This window comes from Erithacus rubecula, assembly GCF_903797595.1.
Source record: "Erithacus rubecula genome assembly, chromosome: 3".
Taxonomy (NCBI): Eukaryota; Metazoa; Chordata; class Aves; order Passeriformes; family Muscicapidae; genus Erithacus; species Erithacus rubecula.
In genome coordinates, this window is record NC_136689.1 from 377033 (window position 1) to 387077 (window position 10045).

Sequence of the window (10045 nt, forward strand, 5' to 3'; positions counted from 1 at the left end):
CTCGGGGCTGTGCCTGGCACCGGCAGCGCGGGCACGGCCGGCCCGGGGGGACAATGCCAGCCCGAGGGGACAATGCCAGCTCGGGAGGGGACAATGCCAACCGGGGAAGGGACAATGCCAGTTCGGGGGGAGGGGACAGTGCCGGCCCGACGGGACAATGCCAGCCCGAGGGGGGGACAATGCTAACCGAAGGGGACAATTCCAGCTAGGGTGGGACAATGCCAGCTCGGGGGGGGGACAATGCCAGCCCTCATCGTGCACCCCCGGTGTTCCGGGGACACGCGGGGGGGGACACCCGGCTCCCCCCCTCCCCCCACCCGCGCAGACGCTTTGGGGGGCTCCGCCCTGCGTCCCCCTCCCCAGTTCCGCCCGGCACACCGCGGGATGCTCGTCCCCCTTTTTTAGGAGACAAAGTGGGGGAAACTGAGGCCGGGCCCCGCCCTCGCGCCCCCCCCGGAGCTGATGCAAACGCTGGGTGGGCCCGAGCCCCCCCTTTCCCCCCTCCCCGCCGCAGCGCCTGGCGCCCGCCCCGCGCCCTCCGGCACAAACCCTGTATCGCGACAGAGCCGCGGCCGGGCGGGACACAATTCCCGCTGACATCAGCCGGGCCGGGCCCCCCCGGGCCCCCCCGCCCCCGCCCCAGCCCCGCTGATGCTCCCGCGCCGCCGCCGCAGCCGCGTCCGCCCGGAGCCGAGCGGGGGGGGCCGGGCCGGGGGGGGCCGCGGGCAGCGCCGAGCCCCGAGAATCCCTGAAATCCGCCGGGGGGGGGCGGATCCGAGCCCCAGAACGGGATGCCGGAGGGAGCGGAGGCAGGTGAGGCCGGGGGCGGCGGGGACAGGGAGGATGAGGAGGGAAGAATGGAAGCGCGGGGATGGAGCGGGGAGCGGGGGGACGGAGCCGAGAACGGGGATGGAACCGGACGATGAGGATGGAGCAGGGGATGAAGGACGGAGCCGGAAGGATGAAGGACGGAGCGGAAAGGACGGAGCGGGAGGATGAGGATGGAGCATGGATGGAGCCGGGGGATGAAGGACGGAGCCGGAGGGAGATGGAGATGAAAGGCAGAGCGGGAGCGATGGAGGATGAGGATGGAGCAGGGGATGAAGGACGGAGCAGGGAGGGGGAAAGGAGGCAGGGTGAGGATGGAGCAGAGGGAAGGTGGAGCGAGGTGGGGATGAAGGACAGAGGGGCAATGATGGAGCCGGAGGATGAGGATGGAGCGGAGGGTGAAGGGCAGAGCAGGAGGATGAGGATGGAGCGGGCGATGAAGGGCAGGGCAGGAGGAGGGGGATGGAGCGGAGGCCGCGCTCTCGGCACCGCCCGGGCTCCGGGCCTGGCACAACCGGGGGGCTCCGGCCCGGCCCCCCCCCGGGCGGGGCACGGGGGATTTTGGGGACTTCGCGTCGGTGTCACCACTCTTCATCCCCCCCAGGAACCCAGCGGGGGTCGGCATCGGGTTGTGCCCCCCCATACTGGGATGTGGGGGGGAACTGGGGGGATTGGGGGGGCCGAGCCTCGCGACCCCCCTGCACCATCCCAGGGTGGGAAACTGAGGCACAGCCCAAGGTCACCCCACAAGTGTCCCCGGGGCCACTGTCACCTGCGGGGGGGGGGGGGGGCAGGGGACAGCGGGGACAGGGAGAGGGACACACCCCAGTGTCACCCTGCCCCTGTGCCCCCCCAGAAACGGGGTGAGGGTCCGGTTTGGGCAGGAGGGGCCGGCTGCGCCCACCGGGGTGCACAGAGGGGACCCCAAAACCCCCCGAGGTGCGGGGCGAGACGCGCTGAATTAACGGGGTTCCAGCAGCCGTCCCCCTTAGAGAGCAGAGTCACCCCAAAACAACACCGGGGGTAAGGGGGGGCAGGACCCCCCGATGAGACTTCCAGGGGTCCCCAGCACGTGGCGGGGGGGATTGCTGGACGAAACCATTGCAGACTGCGGGGGGGGGGGGGGAACCGCGGCACCTGCCCCGCAAATCCCCGCGCGGCCCCGCCCCCTCCCGGCTCCCCGCGCCGGCCCGCCCCGCCCCCGCCCCCTTATAACGCCCGGGGGGCGCGGGGGGGTCGGTGCTGCCCGAGGGGCTCGGGGCGAGCGCGGGTCTAGCCCATGGAGCCCCCGCCGGGAGCCGCAGGTGACGGACGGAGGGGCCCAGGTGATGAGGGAGGGAGGAGTGTTGTTTTTTGGGGCGGGGGGGGGCAATGCAGGGCTGAGGACCCCAAACTCAGCGCGGGGTATGGGCACGGGGCGCCCCTGGGGGGAATGTGCGGCCCCCACCCCATGGAGGGGGGCTCTGGGTGTGTGGGGGGTCTGGGTTGGGGTCCCGCCTTGATGCCCTTTAGAGAGAGGTTTGGGAACGGGGGGAAGCTGCTGCTGTCCCCCCCGGGGTCCCCAAACCTGTGGGGTCCCCCTGAGGTGGGGGGGACACCAGCCTGCCCCCAGGGCACTGCCCGGCGTGTCCCCACCATTGTCACGGGGTGGCCCCGGAGTGGGGGTGGCTCAGGGGTGACCCTGGGGGGGCTCTGGGCACTCAGGGCTGTCCCTCTCTCCATGGGGACCCTGGGGGGCTCTGTGGCACTCAGGGCTGTCCCCTCTCTCCACAGCCCCCCCGCCGATGGCCGCGCCCCCCCGCCGATGCCGGCCAAGGACGAGGCTCGCCCCCCGCCCGAGGGGGCCAGCTGTGACCCCGGCCCCGCCGCCGCCGCCCCCCCGGCTCCCCGTGCCGCCCCCCGCCCGCGGACGCTGGACACGCGCATCGTGATGGGGGAGGAGACGCGCTGCCCCCCGCCCGAGCCGCGGGGGGGTCCCCCCGTGCCTTGCCCCTTCCCCGCGCCCCCCAAGGAGCCGCCCGCGCCCCCGGCCGCCCCCCGCGCTGGACCCCGAGCTGTTCTTCACCGCCCCCTCCACCCCGGTGCGGGGGGGGGGGCGCGGCCGCCGCCTCCCGAGGAGGGGGACCGGGACAGCGAGGGGCTGTGCTCGCCGCCCACCTCCCCCTCGGGCTCCTACATGACGGCCGAGGGCGGCAGCTGGGGCTCCTCGGGCACGGCCAGCACCTCCCCGTCTGCTCGCCCCAACCTGGCGGCCGAGGCCGAAGGGCTGGGCGAGGCCGAGGCCGAAGGGCTGGGGGGGGGCTGGCGCTGGGGGAGCCCCCCGCCTTCCCGCCGCTGTCCCCCGAGGAGGAGGATGAGGATGATGAGGACGAAGACGGTCTCTTCGCCCCGCCGGGCTGTGCGGATGATGAGGATGAAGATGATGATGATGATGAGGACGGGCAGAGCCGGAGGAGGAGGAGGAGGACGAAGGCTCGGGGCTGATTCCCGCGGCGCTGCTCCCGTTCCGCGGCAGCCTCCTCTTCCAGGCCGAGGCCGTGGAGATCTCGCCCCGCGGCCCCGCCGAGGAGGAGGAGGAGGATGAAGGCAACCTCGGCGTCCTTCCTGCGCTCGCTGTCCGAGAGCTCCATCCCCGAGGGGGCGACGAGACCTTCGCCTTCCGCGATGACACCGACGCCTCCTCGGACTCGGCCGCCTACGACGGGGACGAGGACGAGCGGCTGTACGGCACGGAGCGGCACGCGGGGGACGCGGGGACACCGCCGGCGACCCCCGGGGACACCCCCGGCTCCCCCCGGTGTCGAGCTCCACCTCCGGGCCGGCTCCCCGTGTCACCCCGCCGGGCCCTCGGGGACGCCGCCGGGGGGGACGCGGAGCTGGACGGCGACGCCTCTGTCACCGTCAGGGGCGTGGCCGCCGCCCGAGCCCCCCGAGGAGGTGGCGGCCCACAGAAGGTTCTGGAGCGGTGCTGGACAGGGACCTTGCCCTGTCCCCCAGCCCCCCGCGCTCTGTGCTGGGGACCCCCAGAGCCACCAGCTGGGGGGCAGCAATGGCGAGCCCCAGGACGGCCCTGGAGGTGACAGCGATGGTGACAATGACCTTGAGCTCAGCACTGGCACGGTGGGGACTGCTGATGGCCACAGCGAGCTGGACACTGCAGCCACCGGCTTGGGGACATCAGTGGCACCAACCCCCTGGATGGAATGGCCATGATGATGTGGACACCAGTGACACCCGGCCTGATGGACTCGGTGATCACTGACCTGGTGACACCAGTGACACCAACCCCACTGGACCAGATGGACACTGCAGCCACCAGCCCGGTGACAGCCAGCCTGCCTGAGGAGCCGGACACTGCGGCCACTGATGTGGTGACACTGGGGACACCAGGGACACCAACCCCGCTGGACGAGATGGACACTGCAGCCACTGACATGGTGACATTGGACAAGATGGACACTGCGGCCACTGACATGGTGACACCAGGGACACCAACCCCACTGGATGAGCTGGACACTGACGTGGTGACACCAGGGACACCAACCCCGCTGGATGAGCTGGACACTGAGGCCACTGACATGGTGACACTGAACGAGATGGACACTGTGGCCATGGACATGGTGGCACTGGGGACACCAACCCCACTGACTGAACTGGACACGGCGGCCACTGACATGGTGACACTGGATGAGATGGACACTGCAGACACTGCTCTGGTGACACCAGGGACACCAACCCCGCTGGATGAGCTGGACACTGCGGCCACTGGCACGGTGACACCCAGCCTGATGGACAGCACAGCCACCAGCCTGGTGGCACCCAGCCCGTCAGGTCCTGCAGACACTGATGTGACACCCAGCCCCCCAGATGAGCTGGACACTGTGGCCACCAGCCTGGTGACGCCAGTGGCAACGAGCCCACCAGATGAGCCGGATACTGTGGCCACTGACCCAGTGGCACCAAAGCCACTGGTGACAGCCAGCTCCCCAGATGAGCCCGACACTCTGGCCACCAGCCCGGGGACGCCAAGCCCACCACAAGAGCTGGACACCACGGCCACTGACCCAGTGACACTGGGGACACCCAGCCTGCTGGACAAGATGGAAGTTGTGGACACTGTCCTGGTGACACCAGCGACACCCACCCTGAAGGATGCTGTGGCCGTTGACTTGGTGACATCAGTGACACCCACCCTGATGGCCACTGCGGCCACCAACCTGGTGACATCAGTGGCATCACCCCCCGTGGATGAGAGGAACACTGTGGCCATTGAGCTGGTGACATCAGTGACACCTGCCCTGATGGAGACCCCGGTGACATCGGTGACAGCAGCCCCCTGTGATGAGATGGCCACCGTGGCCACTGAGGCAGTGACCCCGAGCCCAGTGGCCGCCGTGGCCACTGAGGCAGTGACCCCGAGCCCAATGGCCACTGCCACCGCCATCCCTCTGGCCGCTGTCCCCGCCCCGTGTCCCCCTCCCCGGGCCGTGTCCCCCGTGGCGCTGGCAGCCGGGGTGGCCCCATCCGAGTCCCCCGCTGTCCCCCCGTGTCCCCTGGCGCAGGGGACGCTGTCACAGCCCCCTGAGGAGAGGGGGGACGCGGCCACCGCCTCGGCCGGGGATTTGTCCCCGGAGCGCCCCCGGCCCGGCTCCGGCCGTGTCACCGCCCCCGCGGGCGGCGCCCGGGACCCCCAGGAGGGGGAGGAGGGGGGGGATGCAGCCCCCGCGCCCCCCTCGCCGCAGTTCACGGCCTCGGAGCGGGAGGTGTTTGTGGGGACCCCCCCGGCCCCCCCCCGAACTGCTCCCACCACCCGGTGCCTTTTCGGGGCGCGGGGCCGGGCCGGGGGGGGACCTGCTGCCCCCCGCCCCGCAGGAGCCCCCCGCCCCCCGGCCGGGCCCTGAGCCCCCCGGCCACGCATGCACGGGGCACGATGCCAAAGTCCCCCCGAGTCCCCCCGCAGCCCCCCCCGAGCAGCGGGAGCAAGAGGAGGCCGTGGGGGGGGTCGCACCCATCCCCCTGCCCGCTGCGGGGGCTCCTCCTGAGCCCCCCCGCCCTGCGCCCCCCCAAACTCAGCAAAGTGCCTCCTCCCCGCCGCCCTGAGCCCCCCCAGGCCGCCCCCCAGCAGGAGCCACCCCGGGACCTCCCCTCTCCAGGAAGCACCTGGAAGGTAAGAGACCCCCGAACCCCCCTGGCTGTGGGGCGGGGGTGGCCACGGCCCGTGGGGGGGATTTTGGGGGTCCCTGGGTGAGCACTGTCCGTTGGGGATTTTGGGGGGCCCTGGGTGGGTGCAGCCGCATGGGGGATTTTGGGGGGGCACCACCAGTTCAGCCCCCGTTGCCATGGGGTGTGGGGAGCTGGGGGTGCCTTTGGGGGGGGATCCGGGGGAGTGTGGGTGGGTGATGGGGGCGTGCAGGCGGGGCTGAGCCCCCAGAGGGTTTTGGGGACCCCAGCTCAGCCCCTGTGCCCTGCCAGCCCCCCAGCGCTCCCCGCAGAAGGAGCCGGAGCCCCCGGGGCCGGGCGGGGGCCCGGGGGCTGGGGGCGGCCGCGCCCCCCCCCGGGGGTCTCTGCAGTCGGAATCCAGCTCGTCCAGCGAGGCTGAGGCCCCCCAGCTCCCCCCTGCCCCCCAGCGCTGCCAGCCCAACCACCGAGGTGAGGGGGGGGTCCCGTGGGGTGCCCTCATCTTTGGGGGGTTCCGGGACCCCCTCTCAGCCCCCCCTCTTTGCGCAGGGTCCGGGAACGAGTCCGAGAGCAACGACGAGTCCATCCCGGAGCTGGAGGAGCCCGAGGGCTCGGAGCTGCCCCCTGCCCAGGCCCAGGTGCGCGTCGGGGGGGTCGGGGGGGCTGGGGACCCCCGGCGAGGGCGGGGCGGTCCCAATGACCCCCCCCCTCTCTCGACAGGTGCCCCTCGGCCACGGGCTCGGCCCCGGAGAGGAGCCGCTCAGCAAAGCCAAGCAGAGCCGCAGCGAGAAGAAAGCCCGCAAGGTGGGGGGCTGGGGGTCCCTGCCCATCCCTGGGCTGGGGCTGGGGGTCAGTCCTGGGCTGTGGGAGGGGCAGGGGCTCACTCTGGGGGTCTCTGGGGTGGGGTCCATCCTGGCCATGTTATCCTGAGGATTTGGGGTGTTATGGGGGGGGGGGGGGCTGTGTCCTCCCCAAAGCTGCAGGTCCTCGCTCTGGGATTCTCTGGGGTGGGGTCCATCCTGGCCACCCCCATCTCTGGCTCAGCTATCCCGGGGATTTGGGGGTTACGGGGGGGCTGTGTCCCCCCAATCCTGCCGGAGTGAGGGGCTCACCCTGCGCCCCCCCAGGCCATGTCCAAGCTGGGGCTGCGGCAGATCCACGGCGTCACCCGCATCACCATCCGCAAGTCCAAGAACATCCTGTTCGTCATCTCCAAACCCGACGTCTTCAAGAGCCCGGCCTCCGACATCTACATCGTCTTCGGGGAGGCCAAGGTGGGCTCGGGAGGGGGTTTTGGGGGGGGTCCTGTCTCAAGGGTGGCCCTGGTGACCCCCCATGTTCCCCCAGATCGAGGACCTGTCCCAGCAAGTGCACAAGGCGGCGGCTGAGAAGTTCAAGGTGCCCCTGGAGCACTCGGCGCTGGTGACCGACGCTGCTCCCGCCCTGGCCATCAAGGAGGAGAGCGAGGAGGAGGAGGAGGTGAGGGGGGGGCTCTGAGACCCCCCGGGTGCCGTGGGTGGGGGTGACGGTGCTGTGAGCCCGGGGGGGAAGGACAGGGCGAGGCTGCAGGTGCGGGTGCTGAGCTGGGGTCGGGGTTTTGGGGTGCAGGGTGTGCACGGGGGGGGTGACAGCGCTGTGCCCCCTCCCCAGGTGGATGAGACGGGGCTGGAGGTGCGGGACATCGAGCTGGTGATGGCGCAGGCCAACGTGTCCCGGCCCAAAGCCGTGCGGGCGCTGCGGCACAACAACAACGACATCGTCAACGCCATCATGGTGAGAGGGGGCGGGACCCCCCCGGGCGGGGGGGCGGGGGGCGAGACCCCTCCGGGCGGGGGAACGGGGGGGGCGGGACCCCCCGGGCGGGAGGATGGGACCCCCCCTTGTGTGGGGGAACAGGGGGTTGGGACCCCCCCCCTGTGCGGGGGAATGGGGAGCGGGACCCCCCTTTATAGGGGAAAATGGGGCAGAGATCCCCCCCCTTTTCCAAGCGGGAATTGGGGGCCGGGACCCCTCTCCCCAGCAGGAGTTGGGGGCGCCCCCTCTCCCCAGCAGGAATTTGGGGGCGCCCCCTCTCCCCAGCAGGAATTTGGGGGCGCCCCCTCTCCCCAGCAGGAGTTGGGGGCGCCCCCTCTCCCCAGCAGGAATTTGGGGGCGCCCCCTCTCCCCAGCAGGAATTTGGGGGCGCCCCCTCTCCCCAGCAGGAATTTGGGGGCGCCCCCTCTCCCCAGCAGGAGTTGGGGGCGCCCCCTCTCCCCAGCAGGAGTTGGGGGCGCTCCCTCTCCCCAGCAGGAGTTGGGGGGCGCTCCCTCTCCCCAGCAGGAATTTGGGGGCGCCCCCTCTCCCCAGCAGGAATTTGGGGGCGCTCCCTCTCCCCAGCAGGAATTTGGGGGTGCCCCCTCTCCCCAGCAGGAATTTGGGGGTGCCCCCTCTCCCCAGCAGGAATTGGGGGTGACCCTGCGATTCCCGACTCTGCTCTCTCCTGCAGGAACTGACCATGTAGCAGCCGGGGGTGTCCTGGCCCCTGTATAGATGCACAGAGCCCCCCCAGATCCTTCCTCTTGCCCCCCACCCTGCTCCTGGCCCTCTGGACTGCTCAATAAAGGCCTCCTGCACCCCTTGGATCGCACCTCGCCTCCCAGGCCTCATTTTGGGGGGTTGGGGAGCCCCTTTTCCAGCGGGGGGATGGCAGGGCAGGTTTTGGGGGTGGCAACACCCCAAGGTGCTCCCAGCACTATTGGGGATCAGGGATACCCCCCTCCCCTGCAGATTTGGGATCTGGGATGGGAGCAAAGCCCTGAGCTCCAAGGGAAGGGAGGAGGGAACCCCTGGTCCCCAAATGCCAGGGGGCTCAGGGACCCTCCCCTGCTCTGAGCTCTTGGTGTGGCAGTGGGAAAGGCCAGGGGAGGGGACAGTGCCCCGTGTCCCCCAGGTGAGTCCCCAGAGGTGTCTCAGCTCCAGGACACCTGAATGGCAGAGGGAGGAGGGGCTGGGGCAGCACTGGGGTTGGGGGGCTGCATTTGGGTTCTGGGGCCCGGGCCTCTGGAATGTGCTGAGTCAGCGTCTGGCTCCAGAAGGGGGGGAGCCCCCTGGGTGTGGCTGTGGGGTGACTGGGGACCCCACTGGGGGTGCAGATAAAGGGCTCTGGCTCAGCTGTGGGGGTCCCACCAAGCCCCCACCCCCCAGGCTGGGTGAGGGGGGGCAGCAGCGACTCTGGGGAATCCCAGACTGGGGGAGCTGGAACCTTTTCAGGAATGTTCTAATACCATGGATGAGAGGGTGAAAAAATTCACATTGTGGTAAAACTTCATTGTGTGGTGGGGGGGGGGGCAGCTCTGGGGGACCCGCTGTGCAAACTGTAAACTGGGGGGCAGGGGGGAGGGATCCCAGCAGTCAGGACACCCCTCAGGAGCACACCTGCCCCCCAAGCCCCAGCTGGAGCCCCGGGATCTGCAGGGAGCCCCTGCAGCTGCTGCTGAGGCTGGGACAGTGCACACAGTCCTGCTGGAGCCCCCACGTCCCACAGCAGGGGTCTGGGGTCCCTCCACGTTCCAGGATCTCCGTGAGGGCACAGCTTGGTCATCTTGGTCCCCTCTGTGTCCTGGGGTCCCCCCCGAGGGCAGCCCCCTGCCCTGGGGTCCGTCCAGGGGCAGCTCCATGTTCCAGGATGTCTGTGAGGGCACAGCCTGGTGTTCTTGGTCCTGTCCAAGAGCGGCTCCAGGGTCCCCCCGGGGCAGATCCGTGCTCCAGGGTCCCCTCTGTGTCCTGGGACCCCTGCCCTGGGGTCTGTCCAGGGGTGGCTCCCAGTGCCAGGATCCCTCTGGAGGCAGCCCCACACTCTGTGGTGTCCCCCCCGGGGGTCTCTCAGTGTCCCCGGGGGTGTCTCAATGTCCCTCTCCCGGGGGTGTCTCAGTGTCCTCCGGGGGTCTCTCAATGTCCCTCTCCCGGGGGTCTCTCAGTGTCCCTGTCCCGGGGGGTGTCCCAGCGTCCCCCGGGCAGTCTCAGCCCCCCCGGGTGTCCCCCCAGCCGCAGCCCCCGCTGC

The 10045-nt window shown here is 70.9% G+C and overlaps 1 protein-coding gene across 1 annotated transcript; it reads left to right on the top strand.

Annotated features, from left to right (window-relative positions):
- Nucleotides 1–2682: 2682 nt before the first annotated feature.
- On the top strand, nucleotides 2683–8632 carry LOC306800110 (uncharacterized protein; the record flags this gene model as incomplete). The annotated part of the gene is given in 14 exon segments (XM_079301899.1): nucleotides 2683–3271; nucleotides 3274–3415; nucleotides 3417–3466; nucleotides 3469–3571; nucleotides 3573–3782; nucleotides 3989–5661; nucleotides 5939–5995; nucleotides 6301–6477; nucleotides 6556–6644; nucleotides 6727–6810; nucleotides 7134–7280; nucleotides 7354–7485; nucleotides 7657–7779; nucleotides 8492–8632. Coding segments are annotated over 14 exon segments (3591 nt in total), but the record flags the coding sequence as incomplete, so codon positions are not given.
- Nucleotides 8633–10045: the final 1413 nt, after the last annotated feature.